The sequence below is a fragment of the Rhipicephalus microplus genome, chromosome 1 (genome assembly GCF_043290135.1).
Source record: "Rhipicephalus microplus isolate Deutch F79 chromosome 1, USDA_Rmic, whole genome shotgun sequence".
NCBI lineage: Eukaryota > Metazoa > Arthropoda > Arachnida > Ixodida > Ixodidae > Rhipicephalus > Rhipicephalus microplus.
In genome coordinates, this window is record NC_134700.1 from 269,904,571 (window position 1) to 269,931,931 (window position 27,361).

A 27,361-nucleotide genomic window follows, 5' to 3' on the forward strand; every position below is an offset into this window, starting at 1 on the left:
TGTTCGTGTGATCCGTGTGACTATCGGTGCATCCATCCTTCCATGCCTCCCTCCATGCGTCCGTGGGTTCTTCCGTTCGTGTCGCTGTCTGTCTGTCTGTCCGTGCATCCGCCCCTCTGTCTGTCCGTGCATCCGCCCCTCTGTCTGTCTGTGCGTCCATCAGTCCGTCTGTCTATTTGTATGTTCATCCGTCTATCTAGTGAACACTTCAAGTACAGCCATCTCACATCTTTTCATCATGTATTATATACATGAGCTGCCATCCAGTGGACATTCTAAGAACTGCTCTTTCGGGTATGTGTCACTGGTGGCTACATACACCTTTAGAGGATGAACAGACCTACACCCTAAGGAGCTTCGCCCCTAAAAGACTTTTAGGGGCGAAGCTCCTTATAGCGGCACCCGTTCGTCCCTCATAGTCGTAGTAGTAGTGTGTAACCAGTCTTACATTTTGACCTCTAAGGTGGTGCCGGTGGGATATTTCTTCTGTGCGTTGTTGAACAATAAAAAATTCGCAGCGTGCTTGTTAACTAAAAGCCGAATTCTCCTGTCTCGTATTCCCCCTTAGCAGCCATTGGCATGTACATTGAGCACTATTTGACAAGACAGGGTTGCTACGTTACACTCGCTGGGCATAACCTCCTTGGTTTTAGAAAGGTTTAGCGAGCGTTGGGCCGCAGTGCCATGAATACAGTGAACTAGTATATACCATGAACACGAGGTGGTTAAAGGTGGGAAGCCCCCGCAGGGGCGCCTGCGCAAGTAGGCGTTTGGTGTGTAGCGACACCACGGACCCGAGCTAACGGGGGAGTTTCTACTCCCTCCCACGCCTAGCCGTGCGTGGCTTTGCCGTGTCCGGGGAAAAGGGGATCCTGGGGGTTGAGCCGACGCTGGGTGATTGGACCTTTAAGGCCCCCCGGCAGAGGAAACACACCTCTTTGGCCCCGGCTTCACGTAGACGGCACCCCTGGGCTGACCCACCCAGGGGAAATCGGCAGTCGCCTTTTCCTATCTCTCTCTTCCTACATCTTAGTCTTTTCTCGTCTTTAAATCTGTCCTGTCTTCTTCTCCCTTCCATTTACTTCCAATTTTTCATGGCGGCAAGGGTTAACCTTGTGTAATTACTCAACCTTGAGTAGTTATATTTGGTTATAGTGGCAATGTACGGCTGGCGTCTGCAGCCTTATGCTATTAAGTGCTTCAGCGTCCCCTGGTTGGACTCCATGGTGGGTGGTCGCCATTGCTGCCGAACAAAAAGTACACTACTATGGGAACACCTGCATTTCCCCGTCTCCTAGATCGTCTCCCGCCTAAGAGGGGACGCACCGATGACATATCATTTTTCAGCAAACCCAGACAATGCTTTCCCAAATTCCATGTTGTGCACAGCGAAAACCCAACAAAACAAGCCAGAGAAATATCTCCATTTCTTGTTGCTAAATCTCTGGCAGAGGTCTTTGGCCCAGGATACAAGGTTACAAAGATGGCTAGCGGAGACCTTCTCCTTGAGCTACCTTAAAAACACCACTATGAAAAACTTGGCAGCCTCATAGCATTCGGGAATATCCCAGTATCTATTTCACCCCATAGATCAATGAACACCTCACGCGGAGTTGTTTCAGAAGCAGACCTTCTTGAAATGTCTGAACAGGAACTGCTTGAAGGGTGGAAAGAGCAAAACGTCACAGATGTGAAACGAATTGTCATCAGACGAGACAACAAAGAAATACCTACCAAACATTTAATACTCACCTTCGCATCTAGCACACTGCCTTCATCTATAGACACAGGATACATCAAACTCTCTGTCTGTCCCTACATTCCCAATCCAAGACGGTGTTATAAATGTCAACGATTTGGTCATGGCTCGCAGAACTGCCGGGGTCAGGAAACTTGTGCAAGATGTGGTAGCCACGGCCACCCATCTGATAACTGTGTTACTACGCCTCACTGCGTGAATTGTGACAGAGAACACGCCGCGTATTCGCGTTCGTGCCCTAACTGGAAGAAAGAAAAAGAAATAATCACTCTTAAAGTCAAAGAAAACATCACATTTAAGGAAGCAAGACGAAGAGTGTCGCCATTTTATGGCGCTACATATGCCGATGCGGCGAGTCAGGGGGCAACGCCGCACCAGCCCTCGCCACTCCTCCAGCCAGCGCAGAGCGAGCCGACGGCAGTGGCACCTGCCCCCAAGGCGGCAGTAGTTCAGTCTACTCCGCCTCCTAGCGAATTGAGGCCGGAGACTCCAGGGTCTTCGGGTCTCAAGGCCTCCCCTCACCAGGCGAGGCCTAAACTCCGAACCACAAGCTCGCATGTGCGGGCACCCAGTGCCTCTGAGGAGGCAATGGATACGTCGGCACCCTTGGTGCCGAAAGAGCGGCGTGGCTCCTTGGAGCGCGCCAAGAAAACAAAAAAGCAAATAACAGGGCCTGGTGACGGCCCTGTTAAGTGAACTCAAACTTCCCGTCTAAAAAGCCACTCGCTTTTCGTACACACAGCATTATTTTACATTCACCATGAACACTCAAATTATACAATGGAACGTCAGGGGCCTTCTCAGAAACCTTGACAACATCCAAGAACTCCTACACAAACACTCACCAAAAGTGCTGTGTGTACAAGAAACACACCATAATTCAAAACACACAAATTTTCTTCGCAAATACGTTATTTTTCGAAAGGACCGTGATGATGCCATGACATCATCCGGAGGTGTTGCCATCATAGTGAATCAAGGAATTGCATGCACACACTTACAACTCCAAACATCCCTTGAGGCAGTGGCTGTTCGAGCGGTTCTTTTTGATAAACTGATCACAATCTGCACGATTTACATTCCTCCTAGTTATCAGCTACAAAAACGTGATTTACACTCTTTAATTGATGAACTTCCGGAACCTTATGTTCTCCTTGGAGACTTTAATGCGCATAGCAGGCTATGGGGTGACTCTCGGTATGACGCGCGAGGTCGACTGATCGAACAGTTCCTTCTATCGTCCAGCGCGTGTCTCCTAAACCGAAAAGAACCAACCTATTATAATCTCGCTAATAACACCTACTCCTCCATAGACCTAAGCATAGCATCTCCATCCCTTGTCCCTCTACTCCAGTGGAATGTCGTCAGTAATCTGTACGGAAGTGACCACTTCCCCGTAGTTTTGAGCACAACTACAGTAACCGAGTGCCCACCACGTGTTCCCAAGTGGCTAATAAACAGAGCCGACTGGGAACAGTTTTATACTATCGCTAGTCTAGGTTGGAATGACATCTGTACTTTGAACATTGATGTTGCTGTGAACTACTTCACAGCGTTTTTGATTGATGCTGCAACAAAATGCATCCCACAAACAAATGGACAACCTGGAAAACGACGTGTGCCATGGTGGAACTCTGAATGCCGAAACGCGCGCAAACAGCAAAACAGAGCTTGGAGGCTGCTTCGGAACTCACCGACAGCCGAAAATCTTGAAACCTTCAAGAAAATAAAGTCTCAAGGCAGGAGAACGCGTCGGCAGGCCAGAAGAGAAAGCTGGCAGAAGTTTTTATCAGGGGTTAATTCATACACACAGGAGGCTAAAGTCTGGAACATGGTCGGTAGGATAGCAGGAAAACAAGTACACACACTTCCCCTCGTAAACACTCAGGGTGATACCTTAGAAGATCAGGCAAACTTCCTCGGTGCACACTTCGAACAGGTATCCAGCTCGTGCCACTATACTGACACTTTCCAAAAATACAGAACAAGAATAGAAAAGCAGAAACTCGAACACAAATCCACTAGATACGAGGCATATAACCAAGCTTTCAGTCTAGCTGAGCTCCAAACATCTCTGAACTCCTGCAGTACTTCCGCCCCAGGTTCGGACCGTGTGATGTATGAAATGTTAAAAAACCTACCAAACGAAACCCGAAAAACCTTACTTTGTTTGTACAATGCTATTTGGTCTTCTGGCACTATTCCTACCTCCTGGAAAGAGGCGATTGTTATTCCCATTTTGAAAGAAGGCAAGGACCCATCTTTAGCTGCGAGTTACAGGCCGATTGCACTTACAAGCTGCTTGTGCAAAGTCTTCGAAAAAATGATAAACGGCCGACTTGTACACTTTCTTGAAACAAACAATTTGCTCGACCCATTTCAGTGCGGGTTTCGAGAGAGTAGATCCACGACAGACCACCTTGTTCGTATCGAGGCACAGATCAGAGACGCTTTCGTCCATAAGCAATATTTTCTCTGTGTATTCTTCGATATCGAAAAGGCTTATGATACAACATGGCGCTTCGGAATTCTAAGAGACCTGTCCCACCTTGGCGTGCGCGGAAGAATGTTTCACATAATCGAAAGTTACCTGTCAAACCGGACATTCCGTGTCCGAGTAGGCACGGTTCTTTCCCAAACCTTCGTTCAGCAAACAGGCGTGCCACAAGGTGGTGTACTTAGCTGCACACTTTTTCTCATCAAGATGAATTCCTTGCAATTGTCCATCCCTCGCAATATGTTTTATTGTACATATGTCGACGACGTCCAGCTCGGCTTTAGATCTTGCAATCTGGTAATGTGTGAGCGACAGGTTCAGTTAGGTTTAAACAAGGTCTCCAAATGGGCAGAGGAAAACGGATTCCGACTGAACCCACAAAAGAGCATGTGTGTCTTGTTCTCCCGAAAGAGAGGCATGCACTCAGAACCCGACATTGAGTTGAACGGTCAACGTCTGTCTGTCAATGCGGAGCATAAATTCTTAGGATTAATCTTGGACAACAAGTTGACCTTCGTACCGCACATCAAGTATCTAAAAACAAAATGTTTAAAAGCCATGAATGTTTTAAAAGTGATGTCACATACTACGTGGGGTAGTGACAGGCAATGTCTCATGAACCTCTATAGAAGCCTCATTCGCACCCGCTTAGATTATGGAGCCGTTGTCTATCAGTCTGCTACTCAAAGTGCCTTGAAGATGCTGGACCCCGTGCACCATTTGGGCATCCGCCTTTCTACGGGTGCGTTTCGCACCAGCCCCGTAGAAAGCCTTTATGTTGAGTCAAATGAGTGGTCACTTCATCTGCAAAGAACTTACATGTCCTTTGTTTATTTTCTTAAGGTGAAAGCAGACAAGGAGCACCCCTCATACTCTACAATTAACGATTTGTCGAGCTCAACTCTGTTTCAAAACAGGCCTTCGGTGAGGCAGCCCTTCTCAGTTCGCCTGAAGTGTCTAGCTGAAGAAACTGCAGTATCACTTGAACACAATTTAATGGCTCCTGTAGCATATCCGCCACCGTGGCAGTGGCAGACTATAGACTGCGATATGTCTTTCCTAGAAGTTACAAAACATGCACCTCTTGCCCACATCCGAACATACTTTTTGGAACTTCAACACAAATACACACGTCCTGAGTTCTTCACAGATGCCTCCAAGACTAACTCCTCTGTGTCCTACGCTGTTGTCGGCCCATCCTTTTCGGATGCTGGCCCTCTACATCCACGCACAAGTATCTTCACAGCGGAAGCTTACGCGATACTTGTGGCAGCTAAACACATCAAACAATTAAAAATACAAAAAGTAGTGATTTATACAGACTCCCTCAGTGTGGTAACGGCTCTGCACAGTCTTAAAAAACAAAAAAACCCGGTCCTTGTCTCACTTTACTCCATTTTGTGCACACTCTACACACTCAAACAACATGTTGTAGTGTGCTGGGTGCCAGGGCACCGTGAGATCCAAGGCAACGTGAGGGCGGATCAGCTCGCTGCATCCGTCCATGAGAGCACCGCCATTACATCCATATCAATCCCGGTCCTTGAACTTAAGCCGTCTCTCAAACGAAACCTTAGGGACTACTGGCAGAGCAAGTGGGATACACACACACAAAACAAACTACACGTAATTAAGCCACACCTTGGTCATTGGCTGCCCGTATCGAAATCGCGTCATACAGAGGTAATACTAACGAGACTCAGGATAGGACACACATACACGACACACACACACCTTTTGTCTGGTGGCAATCCACCATTGTGTGACAGATGTGGTGAATCCTTAACCGTCCTTAACACTTAGAAACTCTAAGAAAACAACATTTTCCAATACTCTACCGACAACATATACCTTTACACCCTGCAATGTTTGTCGGTAGGGAACCACTTTTTAGTCATAATTCATTCTTAGCGTTTTTAAAAGAAATTCACAGCTTTCATGTCATATACCCGGGCATACCGTAGCATGACCTCTCCAGAGAGGTTTTTGCTGCGGTGGCTACACAAGAAAGCACATGCCTCACGGCCCTTGGACGCAAGGGTTTGAACGAGTGAGGCACTTGTGCTAATGCCATACATATCCACCATCGTCTTTTATTATCACCAACTTTTGTCATCTGTTCACATCACACACACCTTTCACGGCATGGTCATGATTTTATTACTTGTATGTTTTTACCCGCCTTACTGCGAGGAATTTTATGGCCCTTATACAGCCGCTTATCACAATCATTGTCCATATTTTTAGTAAGATGAACTGGCGCTCTTTGGCCGTGAATCGGCCCTTGCGCCATAAAACATCAAACATCATCAAAGGTGGGAAGTAGACATGAAGCGCAAGCCGTAAGAAAGTGTGCATGTACCTTCTCTCATTCAGTCCTTGGAATGTCCGCTGGATGGCGGTGCTTCTATATGAGGAATATATGATGAAAAGATGGGAGATGGTGGTACTTGGAGTGTTAATAAGTGGACGAACGGACACACAGACAGACGCATGGACGGACGCAGGAGCGGATGCATGGACGAATGCAGGGACGGACGCACAGATGGACATGTGGACGCACGAACAGACGCACGCACGGACGGGCGGATGGACGCACGGGCAGCCGGATGGACGCACGGGCAGCCACACAGATGCACGCATGGACAGACGGAAGCAAGAACGAATGGATGGATGGATGCTTCGCCCCACTCTCCATCATTCACTTCGTCGATATGCTGCCATTTTTTTGTTGGCGCGAGCGCATGCTGGCTTATTCAAAGTGCTCGAAGTATAAGAGGATAAAAACTTCTTGGCTCGAGCACGTGTTCACTTCATTGGTATGGCAATGCCTTTGTGCAAAGCAAGCTTCAAAGCAAAGCGAGCACGTTTTCAATATGCTGTAGATTACTATGCTATTCATGTTTTTGCTTGTGTTGCACCATGCTGTGACCGCAAATGGTGACATAATATGACAGCATCAGACAGCCTGGGGCCCTAAAGGGCTCCAAACTTGTAACTAGTGACAGTACTCCTCTGTGAGCGTTTAGGGTGTTAGGAATGGCACTGCTGAATAGAATGGTGGCTCTTCTAAAACACTTTCCACCTACAAAAGTTGAAAATATAAGTAAGAAAAAAACATGTGAATAATAAAGCTGCCAACACGACGTAGCATATGTATTTTTTATTGTCTTGTCCTAACTGGCAGTACATGTTTCGTGTAAATATAACATTTTTGGCCACTTTTCAGCTCTATTCAATTCTAATTCAATTTGAGATGAAATTTCACCATTTGCACATCCCTAGCTGTGACCTTAGTTCTTACCTCTGACTATACCTCTAACCTTTGCTTTAATCTGCCAAATGCAGCTCCTGGAAAAATGCCAAATGTTTGGGTCTGGGCTGCTGTCCCTGGGGCTAGTACCTCGCGAGAGCATTGCCATGATCAACTGCAAGACTGGCCTTGAGGTGAGTACATAGCATGTTATAACATGCAAGTCCACATGTTTGTGTTGTGTGCGCATTCATAATGTTGAGAAAGTACTTGTGTCATTTCAGGTTGTTACTGTTGAGGCATTTATTCCCATATGCAGAGAAAGTAGGTAATAGCTTCGTGTTTTGACAGGGATGGAGTTTTTTTATGAAAAAACGTTGATTTCATTGATATAATGGTTTTAGTGTAGCGAATGTGAGCCACACTATTATTTAGCATTTTTACCATGATGGCACTTGACAGCTGAGAATTAGTAAACCTGAGAATTAGAGCGCAAAGGTTCAGTTCTCGTCTGCGGCAGCTACACGATAATAGTGGCAGAATGAAAAAGCTATCTGTACACAAAGCTCACCTAAAGACATGTACCAAATAATATTGCAAATCCAGCTGTAAATTGACATTATCATGCCAGAAACAGTAGAAAAAAATATATATTGTAACGGACATGTGAAAGGCAGAGAAGAGAAAGGAAAGAAAACGAAGAGGCTGGCAAGATCGCAGTGCGCATACCACAGACGACCATCGCTCACCTCTCATAAATAAAACTATTTCATCACAACTTGTTGTAACAGTTGTGTTGGACTTGCTGGGTAATCGACACCCGAAGACTGAGGTTGAACCGCAAGTTCTTCGACGGAGCCGTCGCCTTGCTGGACTTCCACTGAATCCATCTGGGCTGGACATGTCCCGCAACGCAGATGAACATCGACCCCTCTCGACTTCAGCGCCAACCAGTCCGGCTCCACAATTGAGAGATGCTCGTCCCTTTGCCGGCAGACCAGGTGAAGACGTCAAGGCTTGGCTCATTCATTACAAGCGGATGAGCACCGCCAAGAAATGGGATGCTACTTCTCAGTTTTCGTACGTCGCGTTTTTTCTGACGGATACTGCGTTAGTGTAGTACGAGAATCTTGAGGAAACGCTACCGACGTGGGACAGATTCGTTTCTGAGATCAAAGAGCGTTTCGGTGACCCCACAATGAAAAAGAAAAGAGCAGAACCGACGCTAATGCAACGCGCGCAAGTGCCAGGCGAAACTTGCACGCCCTACATTGAGGAAGTTATAAAGGTATGTAGGATCATTGACTCCGGAATGTCTGAGGAAGACAAAGTTGGGCACATCCTAAAAGGAATCGCTGAGGAAGTTTACAGTTCCCTCATCGCGAAAGACACCCTGACATCTGTAGCCAATGTCATTCGCCATTGCCGCACTTTTGAGCAACTGAAGACCAGGCGCATCATGCCGAAGTTTGGCAGGCTAGCTAGCCAATGTGACGACAGTACTGAAAGTTGGGCGAGTTGGTACTGATTCATGACTTCTTTGCGCAAACACGTACACGGACACAAGGAAAAGAGGCAAACAACACGGGCGCAAACTCACAACTGGTTTATTTTGAACAACGAACTGTACTTATATCTTCACGTAGCCCACACGCCCCCCCAGCGGTGAGTTTGCGCCCGTGTTGTTTGCCTCTTTTCCTTGTGTCCGTGTACGTGTTTGTGCAAAGAAGTCATGAATGTGACGACTATCGCAAGTATAGAGAACAACCAGCCGCTTGATTTTGCGTCAACGATCCAGCAAATAGTATGTGAAAAACTCTGCCTGTTCGCGCAAGTGGCGCACCACCCAAGCACTCATCCTCCCTACCTGCCACCATAGTTCGAGCAAAACGTTGCTTCATCTCTCTCTTCGCACCGAGTGGCGGAGGGCATTGAGGATTCTGGTGCCGCGCCTCGGTATCAGCCACGTCTCTACAATAGAGGCCCCGCCTATGACGCTCGATCACAACGAGGACAGCCGCGCTCTTATGCTCAGGACTTTGAGCCGGACTGCGTCCCGCTGCGGCAAGGACAGAACCAATCCTACTATTAATATGAAACTTACAACCAATACAATGGATTCCATAGAGTGGCAGAATCCCGTTATTCGTGTGATAATGAACTTTCTCGCCGACAGCAGTGGTCCGGGATTATTCTGATATAGTATAAACCGCGACCCTCCCGTGTGCTACAACTGTGGTTTCACTGGGCATATCGCTTGGTATTGCCGCCAACAACGCAACCCGTCACGAAGGACTCCTGTCATGTCTTCGCTACCAAGACCCGGTGCTTCATATGACCTGCGGATGACCGACTTGTTTCCAAGGAATCGTTTCTAACACGAGGCCGAGCGAAGTTTGACAACGCTATTCAACCGTTCTCGTCGCTCGCCCTCTCCTCTGCATCGTTCTTCCTCTCCGCCGCCGGGAAACTAGCAACCGCGGCCAATGGAGGTGAGGTCGCTGGACGGTTTTTTCAAGATATGCCGCTGCTTATTATGTTCAAAAACAAAGTGAATGTGTTGATAGATGGAATACCGACAATGGCGTTAGTTGACACTGGGGCGACAAACTGCTTGGGTCGCAAAGTCATGTTTTCATGGAACGATACTATTACGTTTCGTGGTGTAGGCAGCAAGTGGATTCATCCTCTTGGTGCATGTATTGTCAGTGTTTCATTGGCTGGGAAAGTATTTGTATCCGAATTTCTGGTTCTATCTCATTGTTCGCACGATGTCATTCTTGGTATCGATTTTCTAGGAAATGCGGTGCTTCCTTCGACTGTGGTAGTGGGGAAATATGATTAAACAATTTGTTTCTACCCTTACTTTCCGAAGAAGACTACCGTGGCGAAGACAAAAACACACTTAGTGTGATTGATACAGTGATAGCATCATCTTGGTACCTGACACCCGTTCGAGTCTCTTCCACAGCGGTTGATGCTGCTTGTGTTGACCTTGTAGTGGGGCCTTTGCGCAAGAACTGTTCTTAGAAGGACATACTTGTGCCCTGTTCTGTTGTGTGCATGAAAAAAGGAGTAGCAACATTGTGGGCGCTGAATTGTTCTATCACGCTGGTTGTGCTGCCTCGCAGGATGAAGATAGCTCTCTTCGATGAAGCCTCATGCAGCTCGATAGCGGCACCAGTTACTGACCTAACCACCCCTTCCTCTCCTTGCGATATTCGCCATAATAAAGGTCAAATACTCGGTATGATCAGCAAGGCTCTCAGTATAACAGAACAGAAAGAGCTGGTGCAGGTCCTTTCCTGGCATGTTGCTGCTTTCGACTTCAAGCATAGAGAGGCACCCCTTCAGTTACCCTTGTCCAGCGCTCATCACAGAATAGACACCGGCTCTGCACACCCCATTCGCCAAAAGCCCTATTGAGTGTCATCCTCTGAGCGCGAAGTTATGGCCAAACAAGTAAAGGACATGCTGAACAAAAGTATCGTGCAAGAGTCGTCCAGCCCGTGAGCAGCCCCGGTAATTCTTGTCAAGTTAAAAAATGGATTCTGGAGATTCTGCGTAGATTACAGACGTCTAAACACTGTGACGAAGAAAGATGTATATCCCTTACCACGGATTGATGACGTCATAGATTGCTTGCATGCCGCCTCCTATTTTTCAACGCTTGATTTGCGATCTGGTTATTGGCAAATACTTATGGAAGCCAGCAACAAAGAAAAGACTGCTTTTGTAACTCTGGATGGTTTATTTAAATTTAATGTCATGCCTTTCGGCCTTTGTAATGCTCCTGCCACCTTTGAAAGATTTATGGGCACAGTATTACGTGGTTTAAAATGGAAGATATGCATGTGCTACCTTGATGATGTGATCTTTGGCCGCAAGTTTGAAGAACATAAGAACCGTCTCAGTCTTGTTCTCGACTGCATCGAAAAAGCCGGGCTGGTTCTGAATTCCAAAAAATGTCACTTTGGCGAACGTCACTCTGGTGCTGGGGCACTTAGGTGACAAGACTGGCATCAGACCCGATCCTTGCAAGATAGAAACAGTGAGCTCTTTCAAACCACCGCAGTCAGCACGAGAACTTCGCTCATTTGTAGGCCTATGCTCATATTTCCGTCGTTTCATTCCACGATTTGCGGAGATCGTGTACCCGCTAACAAACATCTTGCAACAGGATGCGACCTTCAACAGGACACCAGAGTGTGACGTCGCATTCTCCCAACTTGTACTAACGTCTAACTAAGTTTGTACTAACGTCTGCACCACTGTTGTGTCACTTCGATCCATCTTGCTTGACCTAAGTCCACACTGACGCTGGTGGTATCGGCGTAAGAGCGGTGCTTGTACAACGTCACAGTGGCGCAGAGCATGTCATCGCATATGTCAGCCGTTGCCTGAGCAAATCTGAACGCAGTTACACAGTTACGGAACAGGAATGTCTCGCAGCTGTTTTCGCTGTACAGAAGTTTCGTTGTTATCTTTACGGGAGGTCATTTAAGATAATTACCGATCATCATTCGTTATGCTGGTTGGTTGGTTTGCGTGATCCCTCTGGCCGCTTCGCACATTGGGCGCTGTGACTTCAGGAATACGACTTTACGGTGTCATACAAGAGTGACCGTCGTCACGCTGACGCAGACTGCCTCTCCCGGATTCCTCTTGCGACTACTGACTGCGATTCTGAGAATTTTGACGGCTGCCTTGCTGCTGTTACAAGCATGTTCTCAGATACAGCTGACTTCCAGAAAGAACAATGCAACGATCTCAACCTGGATCCTCTTTTTGCCGCCGCCCCTACCTCCCAACACAGAGGTCGCTTTAGGGCTAGAGACAAGTTGCTCTATAAGACTAATTTACTGGCCCAAGATGTGCGAAGCAACGAAGCATTACATCGCTAGCTGCGAGACGTGCCAACGTCACAAGCGCCCGACCACCGCAACACCAGGTCCCCTTCAGCCATTAACACCACTCAGCATGCCTTTTGAACAAGTAGGAATTGACATTCTGGGTCCACTTCCGTTATCTAACAATAAGAACCGTTGGATAATCATCTGCGTGGATTATCTTACGCGGTATGCCGAAACCGCAGCCATTCCCTCTTCCACCGCTGCTTCCGTGGCAGTCTTCTTGCTCCACTCCGCTGTCCTTCGCCATGGCCCACCGCGTGTTATTATCAACGACCGGGGCCGCCAGTTCACTGCCGATGCCGTGAAGAATTACTTCGCATGTGCACGACACAGTTCCGTCATTCCACGCCATATCATCTGCAGACAAATAGTCTTGTTGAACGTACAAACAGAATGCTGATCAACATGCTTGCCATGTACGTTTCGTTCAATCACAAGAACTGGGATGATGTGCTGCCTTTTATCATGTACGCATACAACATTGCAAAACATGAAATAACGAACTTGACCCCATTTTATTTGTTGTACGCCAGGTTGCCTCTAAGCCCTCTGGACACTTTTGTACCCTTCATTCTACACAAGGACGATTTTGTATTGAACACCTTGTGCCACGCAGAAGAAGTTCGCCGAATCGCTCGTCTTTGGACTCTGGCCTCTCAACATCATTCGAAGAAACGATACGACGACCGTCATGGACCAGTATCATTGGAAAAAGGTTACATGGTGTTGCTTTGGACACCGCAACGCAAGCGTGGATTGTGTCAAAAGCTTCTGTCACGATATTCAGGCCCATTTGTAGTTTTGGAGCGTCTCAGCCAGCTCACTTACGTAATAGCTCGTCTTTTGTCCAATGGTCGACGAGCGAGCCGAACGCAGCTCACTCACATTTCTCGCCTGAAACCTTTCTACTCTCCTTGTGCATTATGACTCGCCCTACGGGCTTCGTCTGCTTGCGGGGGAATGTAACGGACATGTGAAAGGCAGAGAAGAGAAAGGAAAAAATCGAAGAGGCTGGCAAGATCGCAGTGCACGTACCGCGAATGACCATCTCTTATCTCTTGTAAATAAAACCATTTCATCACAACTCGCTGTAACAATATATTGATTTCTCCTGCACAATGTAGACAGTGGCTTCATAAAGTGGGAGCCAACAGGCTCAACAAGTATCGGCCAAGTTTTTGACTGTGAAAACATTCTCAGCATGTAATTATGCTGTTGCTAATTTTAAGCTAAATAGTTATTTATTTTTTGTTCTTTAAGCTTTCATTGATGGTTACCATTTAATGCTTTGCTACCTTCTACAATCATGTGAGGCAGCTCCTGACATACTGAAGCCATGCTCCTTCAAACACTAAGTGCTTTACAGTCACTTGTGTCATAGCAAGTCAGCTACAGTCGTACTCGCCAATGCTTACTATTACTCAATCAAGCCTCTTTGCTTGCCACCATCATCCCAAGTCACTGAGGCAATTTTTCGCATGTCTAGATTTATCTAAGTTCTCATTTTTTTCATCGTACTATAGTACAATGGGAGGACTCTTTATTGCCTATCACCCCATTTATTATCTAAAACATTATCGACTTGGTTTGTATTTGCCTTCTTTATCTTTTTACTTTTCATGCTTGGACATGTACAAGGTTTACAGCATTGAATACAGAAGAAAGGAGAAAAAGAATGCCACTTTGGTAGCAGAACTTTGAAACTAATTTAACATTTGACATTCAGGAGATCTCTTTCCCGAACATCTTTATGCGAAGTTCTGAATTTTGACCTGTGAGCATTTGAAATTGTGTTATGATAAAAGCACAGAATAACATGAAATGCTTTACTTCCACATTGATTTTAGTTTAGTTTAGAAATTTTGAGGACTCGCCAGATTCTGCGATTTACTGGACGTATATTTCTGCAGTACGTCATCTCAAACTACTCCATGTCGCACTACTCCATGGTTTCTTGTCCAGTCACAGCCAACGCCGACCTTGAGGCCACCTCGTTTGTTCTCCAACAAGGTTCGTTGCTGTTCAGATAATTGCACTCATGTGATACACTTGTTACCACGGGATGGAAATGTTCAAGATTAGACGTCTTTTCTGACAGTTCGCCTTGTTCATTTTGTCGAATGCCAATTAGAAACTGCCGGGAACAGCTTGTTGTAGCGGATTGTATCTCGTAAATTTATTTCAACAATGCCATCTCTAATATGGTCAAGACGCAAGATCTTTGAACAAATCCGTGGTATGGCTTCACGTTATAAAACTTGTGGCACTGTTACAGAAGAACAAAATGCCAAAGTTGGTTTCAAGAAATAAAGGGGATTATGGGACTTAGTTTGATCTTTCACATAAACTGAGCAATGCTTGGCAATTTATATTTGCATTCACAGAAGTCATAAAACATGTGTGCTCACAGCTGCCTGCAATTTGCATATGGGGGGTGTTTGTAGTTTGCGTGTGCATGCTTGCATTTTATGTTTCAATTCAGGGTTTCATTTTAATTTATGAACTTAGGGGCTACTGAAATTAGCCATGGTTGTGCTTTCAGGGCTATGTTTGTTTGGTTTAAGAGAGGGGTGTGCGAATATTCGCACTGGAATTTCGCTATTAAAACATCCCAAAGACAAACACTGTTAATGTCTAATTAACAATGACCCCTTCATATTTTTAGTGTGTTTCACCTTCATCACTTTTTCCTATTGTGGCAAAGCCTTCGCAAGCCAAATCTCTTCCCTACCCTCTTCGGCATCCGACCAAGAGGTCACGTGCGCATGACGTCCCCGAACAAGCCCAACCACCGTGCACACGGGCGGCGTTTTTTTTTTTTGTTGTTGTTGTTGTTGTCGTTTTTTATTGTTGTTGACCAGCATTGTTTTGAGGTCAACTGCCTGTTTCTGCGGGTAGATTTGGAAGCGCTGGCTTAGGCGCGGTAGAATAGATGAGCACTATAAGTGCGCGAATGCGTAGAAGCATTCTACGGCTGTCGCATGCTCGATGTACTGACCGCGGTATGCCGGCACATTAGCCCCGCATCTCGTTGCAATTCACGGGGGAAAAAAATTAAAAAATAAAGAGAACGCTCACATTCCCTTATTGCTTCTCATTATTTATCTAGAGATTTATTAATCTCTTCAACCAACCAATAAATAAACTACGCATGTCATGTTAAATCATTTTTGCCATGTCACGTGCCACTGTCGTCTACGTAGAGCACCAATGTCACTGCATTGCCGTGTACGTAGGGCCATTCATACGCGCACGTCATGCCCTCATTCTCTGGGAACGCACCCGAAAAAGGAAGGGAGAGCAACGTTCATCTTGAAATTTGACCTATTTCCGCGGTGCATAGTGTTTCAAATTTTGGCAAACATGATCATGAACGCCTCATCTACGCATTGCGTTTGTCAGCTCGAAACTGTCAAACCTGGTGAGTGGCCCTTTAAACTGCTGTCTGCTTCCATCGTGCATCAATGTTAATTATATTCACTGTACAAGCTACTTGAAGTATTTCAGTTCTTGAGCCAGGTAATGCATTTGAGATAGGTAATTTCAGTTCTTGGGATAGGTAACTTCAGTTCTTGAGATAGGTATTGCATTCATTTTACTAGAACTGCTTAACTGATCTTTTCGTTTTCATACATATCTCTAAACACGTCGTGTTGCATCCTTTCTTTTTGCTTCTTTTTTTGCTGTTTATTTTTACTGTATCAACCATTGATCTTTAATAAATTTCACTTCATGTTCCCTTTTTTTTTCTTTTGTTGTGATCGTTGCTTGCAGTGGAAAGCCCCGTATATATATGTGACTCTGCGGACAAAGTACAGTACTTCATTAGCAAAAAGGAGCAGTTTCCAGCACTAAAAACTATTGTGTGTGCCGAAGATATTTCGCGGGATGTTACCGCAGCATGTCGCAGTAAGGGAGTGGAGTTGTTGCTGTGGAGTGACTGTCTGGTAAGAAGTCAATATACATTATAATCTAAAACAAATGTTTACAACATCATAACACTTTCAAATGTGTCATTTCAATTTCGTGTATGTGTTAACTGACAAGCTTGGCACAGCGGCATGTGTTAACATTCAACACAAGGCCATGAGTTCTAGATGTACTTGCTCAAAAACGCAAGGTGTATTTAGTTTGTTATAGTGAAAAGGAAATCGATTGATTAGAGTTCAAAGGAGTTGTATTATTATATTGTGTTAAGTGGTGAGGTGCTTTTTGTTGCACCAGGGTGGGTGAGAACAAACATACCGTAAAAACCCGTGTATAGATCGGACCCACATATAGTCAGAGGTGTATTTCGGGCATTATAAATGTGAGAAAAAGAACTTTTCACCCGAATATAGATCGAGGAAAACAGCAAAATACATTTAATTAGGCTCAGTTACTCATAGTCATCTGACGAGCACTCATCCGAAGCTGCCTTGTTGGACATGTCCCTTCACGGCACCTCGTCGTCAGTGCCATCGAGGGAGTTTGAAATAGAGCACTTTTTTATTGCACAGCAAATACAGGCTCTGGGGAATACAGGCCCAAGCCTCGACTATCCACGAGCACAGCATCCCTGGCGATGCCCGCTTCAGTCGTTTTTGGCTCTCCGTACCTCATCCACTCCATATACAGCCGCTTGATGTGGTCCTTAAATGGCTTATTGTTGCACACATCAAATGGCTGCAGCTGGGATGTCATTCCTCGAGGGATAACGACGAGCTCGGTGCGGCTGTCACGCAGCAATCTTTTCACAAAGTCCGCCAGATGACACCAAAATGTGTGAACACAAGCGTCGATGGGAGCTTAGCAGTGCTCTAGGCTATCGACACCACAGGACTTGATCCAGTGAAGTACGAGCGATTCATCCATCCACTTTTCTCAAGAACTTCTCCCCCTTCGGCAGCATCTTTCGTCTGAACACGACGTAGAGTGGCAGTTATCCATCTGCCCCGCAGGCTAGCATTACAGTCACCCGTGTTATCTCATTTGCAGTTGATCGCACGGTAACTTGCCCGGAGCCTTTTTCATGAACTGTCAGAGCCGAGGGCCCCGCCGCGGTGGTCTAGTGGCTAAGGTACTTGGCTGCTGACCCGCAGGTCGCGGGATCGAATCCCGGCTGCGGCGGCTGCATTTCCGATGGAGGCGGAAATGTTGTAGGCCCGTGTGCTCAGATTTGGGTGCACGTTAAAGAACCCCAGATGGTCGAAATTTCCGGAGCCCTCCACTACGGCGTCTCTCATAATCATATGGTGGTTTCGGGACATTAAACCCCACATATCAACCAATCAGAGCCGAGGGCATATCGAGTTACACAGACGTCCGATCAGTGTTTCCTATCTAGCCCAGCTGAAAGGACACTGCCTGTCACAAGGAAATCACGTGCTTCAGTGAGATTGATGTACGCCGACGTAGGGAGAATCCAGCGTGACACATGAAGAAAGACACCCAATGCTTGCTCACCTTAGAGACAGCCTGCTCAATGCATTGATCTCGCGCAATCTCCCTTGCCTTTGCTTGCAGCAGCTCGATGTTGACAGCAAGCTGTGGAGCCTGTTGCTCCCGAACAAAGTTCGCCTCCAACCTCACTGGGCCAGCAGAAACTTTGAGAGCAATTTCCTCTGACAGAGGTCGAGAATTTTACAATATCGACAGGATGCACCATCGCAGAAGGCCCTGAAAGCGCTACTGCGTTTTTTGGGGATCTACCAGCATTTTTGAACGGTTGTAGCCAGAACACCCTTCCTGTGTGCATCTGTTTTCTCATAAGTGCACATGCATTTTTGATGGGTTTTTTTCTCTCTCTACGCTCTCTTTCTTGCCCCTATTTCCTCCTCCCCCAGTGCTGAGTAGCAAACCGAATGCCAATATCTGGTTAACATCCCGGCCTTCTTTTATCTCTCTCTCTCTCGCCAGTTCTTGTTGAACGTCAGGAAAAGCTTCATGTTTCGACCCCTGAAAACGTGTTCACTGGACTGCAGCCAAGAATGCACCGCTTGTCCACGCTAGGCTGTTTCCCTGCAGCACAGTTACCAATGGTTTCAGCAGCTAAGATAGCCTTCCTGTTAAAGGCAGCCAAATACTGCCTTTGCGGAGCTGACATAGCGTACAGTCACAGATATAAAATCATAGTCGTTGTTACTTGCGTCAAGTGGTTGCAATGGCCATTGTCGCACGCTTGTAGGACTAACATCACTTAGAGTTACTGTATATGCTACCTTTAACTACCTAAAGGTAGCATTTACAGTAACTTTAACGCCACTAACGCTACCTACCGCAGAAGCGTGCAGACAGCTGATGACAATGATAGCATTACGTATTGCCAAAACTACGAATTTAGCCTGAAAAGTCTTGGGATTTACATAAAGTACGGGGCAGAAATTTTACATAGTAAAGTCTAGGAAAAAACAATGGGCTATGTGCGGGTTTTTACAGTATTTTTGAACAGGCAGCTTGATATATCTGTAACTTATCACTTTTGATTGTTTAATTATAAATTTTCTCAATTTCTAGTTTATTACTGCTTCTATTACAAACTGATAGCATTCACCTTTTTGTTATATTGAGTAGTACCCCATTAGCATTAACCAGGATAGGCCACTCAAGGCAGTGGATGACCACATCATAAAATTCAGGAAATGCTGTTAATGTTTTACTGCAGCTTATGCTGGCCTATGTTATGTTCCAAGCTTTTTTGGAGGTGATGTTTATTGTCTGTCAAATGCTTTGATATATGGTAATAATGTTTTGAGCACTAAACGATTTCCAAATATGTTATTGTTCCTCATGACATGCCTTACTTACGAATGTTTCATTTTGCTTGCAGAAACTTGGTTCAAAATCTGTCCAGGACCCTATCGTAAGAATTTCTTAATGCATATTTTAAGAACCTACACGATTGCATGCAAACCATTGGTCTTTGAAAAAAGTATCTCCACTAAGCTGATAAAATTGAGGACCATCAAGCATAAAATTTCACACTTAACAAGCATTAACTACAACTAAATGTATGGAAGCAACTGTTTTTTGTTGTTGTTGTGCTATGTATTGACATGTTGTACCGAGCTGCATTTCTTAAAGCTCCTCTGCTCGATTTGAAGTGACCTATGCTTCTGCATTCAGGCCTAAATGCGGACTAATTCTGCTACCTGGTTACCTTTATTTCCTGCATACACTTGCCACTTGTGTTTAGGACCATCATAGTCGTTCAACAAAAGCCACAGAACAAATGCATCTACCTTGTGCTTGAAAGCTATTACATTTATTCAAACTTCAATCTACTGTGTATTACTTTATCTAGCCTATATTAAAGTTTCATTGAAAAGGACGTCTAGTATCCTTTCAAACCTGGCACTTACAGGCAAGAGCTGGCACTTGCAGACAGCTAATGCAGCACTCTAGAGATTTTGACGGTGAATATTCTATGGCTACGTCTCTGTCATTCCTAAATGTAGGATTAGTTAATGCTATGTTCATGGGAAGTTGGGAAAATGGGGTGGATGAAATTCGGCAAGCATTCACAAAATTGAATGGTAATCTGCTACTGACCCTCAAGATGAAGGTATATTACAGCTGCATTTTGCCGGTGCTTACCTACAGAGCAGAAACCTGGAGGCTTAAAAACAGGATTCAGCTTAAATTGAGAACAACGCAGTAAACGATGGAAACGAAAATAAGGTGTGTAACTTAAAGAGACAAGAAGAGAGCAGATGGGGTCAGGGAACAAACCGGGGTTAAGAATATCATAGTTGAAATCAAGAAGAAATAGACATAAGCTGGGCACGCAGCACATAGGCAGAATAACCGCTGGTCATTAAAGGTAACTGACTGGATTCCCAGATAAGGCAAACACACGAAGGGGAAACAGAAAGTTAGGTGGGCCAATGAGATTAAAAAGTTCGCAGGTATAACGTGGCAACGGAAAGCACAAGACCAGGTTGATTGGCGGATCATGGGAGAGGCCCTTGCCCTGCAGTGGGCTTAGTTAGGCTGTTGATGATGATGATGATCAGTGTAATGCTACAGTAGCCATTGAAAATATACCTTTTCGGGAAAAATCTGGCATAGGTTGCTAGTCCCTGACGTCTTCACATGAGATCAGTTACCACAATGTGTGGGATTTGCTTTATTTTTTTAAGCATAGATGTAATTACATTTTATTCTGACAGATGTGTTTCATATCTTTTCGTATATCTCATTAGTATGTGCTATATCTCCGTTTCTATCTTTCAACCAGCCACCAACAGAAGACATGCTTTATGGACTTCTCTATACAAGCGGAACAACAGGCAAGTGATTATGTTTAATAGATCTTTTCCACACTATAGTAGCTGGAATAGAAAAAGCATCGGTGGTCATTGTTGCCCTGTTGTTTATTGGCAGACTATAATAGCGTAAAAAATTGACTTACCCTCACACTTGCAGTTGTGTAGTCAACTATTACATCACTCCGTTCTCATTTTTATACTTATTTGTAGTAGGGTTCAACATTTAAACTTAAACAGGAGGGTGAAAATGTGTGGCCCTTATTAAATATTAACAACAAAAGGTCAGTAGAAGGAAATTTTGCTGAGCTGAGCTCAACATCATTTGTCAGCCCTTAATCACCTAAGCAGTGTTCATTTCCTTGTTATCAAAGGTGAACATTTGGCAGAAGTCTGCCTGGTTGGGATAGGAATGAGGCAATTGGAAGACTCCAACCAAATATTGTATTCAGGTACCCAACATTTCGATGCCAGGCCGGCTTCTTTTTCAGGGGTGAGAAAGCCAGAATTGTGCGGCGCTTATACATGCTTGCATGACAGGTTAGCCGCGACTCGTCGCAAACCCTAGCAGTAGAGCAAGGGCTATGTATCAGTGGAGCGGTTGATGTTCCCTGCTGTCTGCTGAATGTGCCATGATTGGAGGAGTCGCTGGCGAGTGTTCCTTTTTTTTTTTTTTTCAGGATTACTGCGTCGTTCGGGTGGATCTGGGTGTCAAATCGCTCGCAGAGTGGACGTTTGCTATTACAAAATTCCTGCTGTTAAAGAAGGGTTTTCAATTATGTGCGAACGCTGGGGTCCTCCGGTATTGCCGTGTCGTGTGACCTAGTTTCTCCCAACATTGATGTGTAGAGCTTAAAGAATATAGGACATGCAAACGGGCTTGGAGGAACCGAAGACGATGCGCTTTGAGAGTACGGTAACAGCGGCCACGACAATTATTCCCGGTTGTACCTTTCGATAAGTGACTCCAGACTAGGCAGCGAGTGACCAGATCTGACTGGTTAAAGTACATACTGATTCTGTAAAATAAACAAGTGCACTTCGTTCGTGCACAAAATCATTATTATTTCTTTAAATGTACATACTGCGTGCGCTAGGACTATTGCACATTATTTTGTATGCATTCGCAAAATCGTCGCGTAATTTGGGCATCCCCTTCTTGAAGCTGCAATATTGTGAAAAAAAAAAAAAAAAGTATGCAAGTTATGCGAGTAAATACGGTAGTGCTTATGGTGTTCCTGTAAAAATGCTGATCCAGAGAATAAGAAATTTGTAAAAATTGAGTGTTGTATTGCTTTTATATCCTGTTTCTTTTCCTGTTTCATAGAAAGCCTAGCTTGCTAAGCTTGCAGAGATTTTAGAATTGTGTTTTAATTCTATGCCTTTTTCAGGAATGCCCAAGGGAGTGCCTGTCACACACAAGAGACTCGTGAAGACAGCCAATACCATCAACCATCTGGCAGGGGTGAGAGTCACACCATGATGCCTTTATTTGTCAAAGATACGATTGCCTCAGTCTGGGCCAAAGGAAAGGCATATGTTTTTTTTTTTTTTTTTTGAGCAAACATGGAATGCAAATGGTTCGAGAAACATAGTGGTTCTAGTTCCACCTACCACAGTGCCTCTATTTATAAATAAGCGGCCACTTTGGTTTAACTATCATGTGGTAACAGCACTTGTCGGTGGACAAGGGTCTTTAAAAACATTTCTTCAATTGATAGTTCTTGATAAAATTTGACAAGTTTGTTTATATCTGTGCAGATTTCAAATATGCAATTATTTTTGCAGTACGTACTGCAGTTTCTAAATATCAAACATTTTATCTGCTTTTTGAAAACAAACTCTCATCTAAACAGAGGGGGTTACAGAATAAATCAGCGTATCACAGTAATCTAACATGAAAACTGTATGCAAGAAAACAAAAATAATTGTTTTGAACTTGTGACATGTTTAACATTCACAAGGGTGTTGATATCCAGCTGGAATTTCAGCCGTAAATGTTCAACATACCCTAACTTTTCTTCAATTGGGTCTAGAACATCAGTTTTCTTAGTTGTTTCTCCCGCATCTGCTGCAACAACACAATGTCATATAATTTCGTAAACAAACGAAGAGTTGAATGTTGCTAGCATGTTCCATGCTTTCATTAGCAGTGATGGAAGTGCTGCTTTGATTGTACTAAACTTCTCTAAAAGAGAAATGCTGCTCGATGTTGCTCCGAAGGGCAACAGTTGTTTGAAACTGCCCCAAACCTGTTCCGAAATGGCATTGAAGAAACTTAAAACAATGTAGTTAAACCATGTGACCATCCAGCAAGCCTAAACAAAAACAAGCTGTATACTGTCATCTAGTATACAGCTTGTATAGTAGCTGGGTATACTAGAATATTGACAATGCTGCACGTTCTCACATTTTCTATATATATGTATGTCTGATGTAGTTGTATATTTGTACTTTACAAGCAGACTATTTTGGTGAAATGTGTGCGAGACTTCTTAGTCGTACTAGCTGCTGCTGTGAAAGCTTTGATATGTGACTGACTGCATTCAGCACTTTCACCAGCTTTGACTTCGTTCAGGCTAATTTGTTTTTGAAAATTTTAATGACTACTTTCGCAAAATATGAAAAATACACTTAGTGTTCAAAGACCATCTATCTACCTAATTATGATTATTGAAATTTGCAGTGATTATTGTATGTGCAGTATGTTTAATAATAATATACATAAAAGGCTTGAATGATGCTTTAAACTCAAGGTGTCGTTTGGAATATTCTGCTATCTGCTTCTAAAACACCAATAGCTGCTCCAGGCTAGCATTTTTTCTGCTCCAAGATAAAGGCTGCTTCAAAGCACCATTTTTCTTGCTCCAGGATCTGCTCCAAAAATCGAAATGTCATATTATCACTGCATTAGGACAAATGTACAGGCTTCAACATATGCACTTTTCTCTCATTAACAGCCAATGAGGGCAGAGCCAGGGCATGTCTGTTTCTGCTATCTGCCGACAGGCCACATTTATGAGCACATCTATGAGGTAAGTCTAAAACACACTCTTGTGTGCTATCATTGAAGCAAAATTAAGAATGGAATAGCACATCACTAAATGTACTAAACTTGATTCTGTTAACGAAGGCAGTGACAATCTCAACCTAAATTTGATAAGCATTTTCAGTTCATGGCATGACAAGTGATCTTATTGTAAATAAGCTTAAAATGGCTGTACAGTCGGCTGTCATTAAATGAAGTGTGAAAAGACCAGGAAACTATGTTCTATACAACGGAAGTTTTGTTGACCGAGATGTGAACAGGGGTGCAGAGTGCAAGTCTGAAACCAACCATATCAGAGGAAGTTGTTTCATGTGAGGAGCAGTTCCGTTTAAGACGGCGACCAAGGGGGGGGGGGGGGGCTCACCTTCTTGAAGGCAACAGACAGTTGCACCGACAGTTATACACTTATGGTGTTAGGATGACTGTGAAGTGGTGACTTTGTGTATGCATGCTCTCTTTCACTTTCTCTATCTTTGAATATCCCCTGTCTCTTTCCCTTTTGTAGTATAGCATACCAGTCCTTCTAGATTGGTTAAAATCCCTGCTTTTCCTTTCCCTCCTGTTTCTTCTTTCCTTCCTTTTGTTTTCCAAGTTTTTCATGGCATATTAAAAGCCATCTCTAAGAATATAAGAAGATGGCATATAATTTACTGTGCCTTAAACTAAAGTTGGACATCAAAGCTTTGCATAGGGTGGTTCAACAATGTTCAAATATTTCATACAATGCTCATGGAATACGTTTTGGTTTATACAGTAAAGAGGTTTGCACAAGGGTGTGCATGCCCTTCCGTAGCAGCAGGCTCCAAAGGGCCCCAATTATTGCAATTGCCATGCTACGGCCTTGATTTTTAACATAAGGTCCGAAAAATGCGTTAAGGACTTCAGTGGCTGCCTTGAAATATGTACAGTGCTTACAGATTGAAAGGCAACATCGTTTCTTTTAGTATGAACATTGCTATGAACAGTTGCTCGCGAAAGCTACGTCATGTCACTAAAAATTTGCCACCAAAGGTAATGTAATCTTGGCTCTGGTGTAAGTTTTCAAGTAAAAACTCGTTGATCTTACATGAACTGTAGGTGCTGGGAGCATAAGTATGTGTATTAATTAGCCCTAAATCTTTGTGTTTCAGTTGCTGAATACTCTGCTGGCCAGAACTTCATTATTGTGACTGAGAACCAATTATGCAACAAGTGTTTTTCTACAACAAAACTCTTGTTATCAGTGTACCTATTTGTATTGTGGTAATGCACAAAACACTTGTTAAACATTTTTTGTCAGTACCTTCAACCTGCAGAAAAAATAGTCGTATGGTAGAAAAATGTTAGAAAGAGTGGTGATAAGTTTGATATTTTTACATGCTGCCACTAGTACGCAGCCCTGCTTTGAAGAAAGGGCATATTTGCTTTGAAGAAAAGGGCGAAAGTAGCAAACACACATTGTGTGAGAAAGGAAATACAAGCAACCAAATAGCGACTATTGTTGCGTGGCAGAAAGGCCCCAAATTCACCCTTTTTTCTTGACTCAAGAGTTTCTTGGCTCAAGAGCCCTAGCTGTACGTAATTAATTGCTTGTGAAGGCAATTTTTGTGCATTTTGTGTTTTCTGAAGGCTTTATTTATTTATATAATAATGGATAGTACAGTGCATGCTTTTTTTTTTGTTAGGTTTGACTGTTTTTATCATTCCCAAGTCAAAAGTTTAAGTTTAGCTAAGCACTTGTGTATAATTATGCAATGCGGGATGCTACAATTTGCCACAGGTCTGCTGTTGCATTTGTTGCCACAAAAGTGCCTTTTGCCAGCGTAACATTTAGCTGCATAATGCACATCAAATGATGTGAAAATACTTCTTTATATAATATAAGTTGTGTAATTTTAGGCAAGAATATAACTGTGTACTAAATGAAGCTCGTATAGCAATCTATAGTATAGCATTTTTGGCTAATAATATATTGCCATAGATAATGTGCAAAAATCTTCAAGTCTGCTTTCTTGTAATGATTCCCCCCCCCCCCCCCTCCTCCCAAACAAGAGATCCTTACTCACAGACTGCTTTACTCACTTGTAGTGCTTTTGCTGCTTTCAGTTCCAATAAAAGTTCATCCTCCAAACAACTTTATTGAACAGGTTCCTCATTCACTAAGCGTAGTCTGGCCAGCGGCAACGAGGCATGACAATCCCATTAAATGTTTTTAAAGCATTCGTGGTGTTTGCATACTTACACTGGAATTAGAAACCCCAAAATCACAAGCGACAAAAGAAATCTCTGAGCAGGAGTGCTAATTTTTTTTTAAAATCTTACAGGAAAGCTGTCCTGCAGATTGTTACAAATAATCCATTATTGCTCAAATTGAAACAGCAAGCGTGCTTGATTCTGTCAGTCCCGCTCATACTGTTTCCATTTCCACTAACATTTATTGGCTCATTTTCAACGGTTACCAGTTCCATTACAATTCCAACCTTATATACATAGGTCGGACGGAGTAAAAGCGTGGTCAGATAGTGATACACATGAGGCAACAGAGAAGGTAACTGTTGCGTTTCGGAGGTTCGCTGGGACTCTAGATGCGTTAGAGCCCGACACAAGAGATGTGGCCTCACTCGTCAGCGCGACAAAACCAAGTCCTTTTTTCAGAGACCCCCGTCCCAGTCCCCGACACGGGCGGTGCTATCAGACGATTAAAAATAACACAGGTGGCACCACAACACCTCCTTCCTTCAAGAACTTGTTTACTTTATAAAGTACAAGATATTAAATGCTCATGGATAACAGATATTGTGCATCATAGCCAGTTTAACTAATTTGACGATTCATTGTCTGTGTTTAATTCCCAGGTGACTACGCTGATGCGTGGTGCAACCCTGGGCTTCTACCGAGGGAATGTGCAGCTTCTCTTAAATGATATGAAGGCACTGAAACCTTCCAACCTTCCCATGGTGCCCCGTCTTCTCAATCGCATCTATTACAAGGTACAGTGTCTGGCCCTGCAGTACCCAAATATAAAGAAAAACTGTGATGAAATGCGAATGATTCCTGCTAGTTAATTTAAAGCAGCTAGCTGAACACTGGTGCGAGTTCCCAATTTCACTAACAAAAATTAGCAAGCAAAAAAGACTTCCATGTCAAACAACTGCATACACTGTGACTGAGACTTACACGTGGCACAGGCTCTAGAATGGCATCCAAGTACCGGAGATGTTGATGTGCTGCTGGTGCTGTCTTCAAGGTACTCTGTTGAGCTAGGAAAACCCTGCTGTCCGTGGGAAGTTTAGTCGCTAATGAAGAATTATGCAGGTCACGTGCATTGTCTGATTCTAGCATATTAATGTTTCGTGAATTTGTATTGGCAATGCAACAGTGCCCTAACTCTGCTTGCATTGACAGCTCCATGGGGCTTACCACAGATGAGGCTTCTTCCTTTCTTTCCGTTTGCTTGAAGTCTGCAAAATTTACCGCTCTCCTCTCCACTTCTCTCTCTAAAGCTCTTGCCACATTTGGTGCACTCTGCATGATTGCTCAGTTTCCTCCTGCTTGAAAAGAATAAATAATAATAATAATGATAGTAATAGTAATTTTATTTCCTCATTGTTATACAAACAACACATTGTTTCTGAAAAGACATGGTCTTTTTGTTGAATTCAAGT

At 44.1% G+C, this 27,361-nt stretch overlaps 1 protein-coding gene across 1 annotated transcript in view; it reads left to right on the forward strand.

Annotated features, from left to right (window-relative positions):
• Window positions 1–27,361, forward strand: part of LOC119188022 (long-chain-fatty-acid--CoA ligase 5) — a 65,175-nt gene that overhangs the window by 17,447 nt on the left and 20,367 nt on the right. Inside the window, exons 4-11 of the mRNA XM_037436047.2 lie at window positions 7,605–7,703; window positions 14,333–14,432; window positions 16,197–16,369; window positions 19,231–19,263; window positions 20,641–20,692; window positions 22,060–22,133; window positions 23,629–23,703; window positions 26,552–26,686. Coding sequence (XP_037291944.2) covers window positions 7,605–7,703; window positions 14,333–14,432; window positions 16,197–16,369; window positions 19,231–19,263; window positions 20,641–20,692; window positions 22,060–22,133; window positions 23,629–23,703; window positions 26,552–26,686 — 741 coding nt within the window. The remainder of the gene's footprint in view (window positions 1–7,604; window positions 7,704–14,332; window positions 14,433–16,196; window positions 16,370–19,230; window positions 19,264–20,640; window positions 20,693–22,059; window positions 22,134–23,628; window positions 23,704–26,551; window positions 26,687–27,361) is intronic.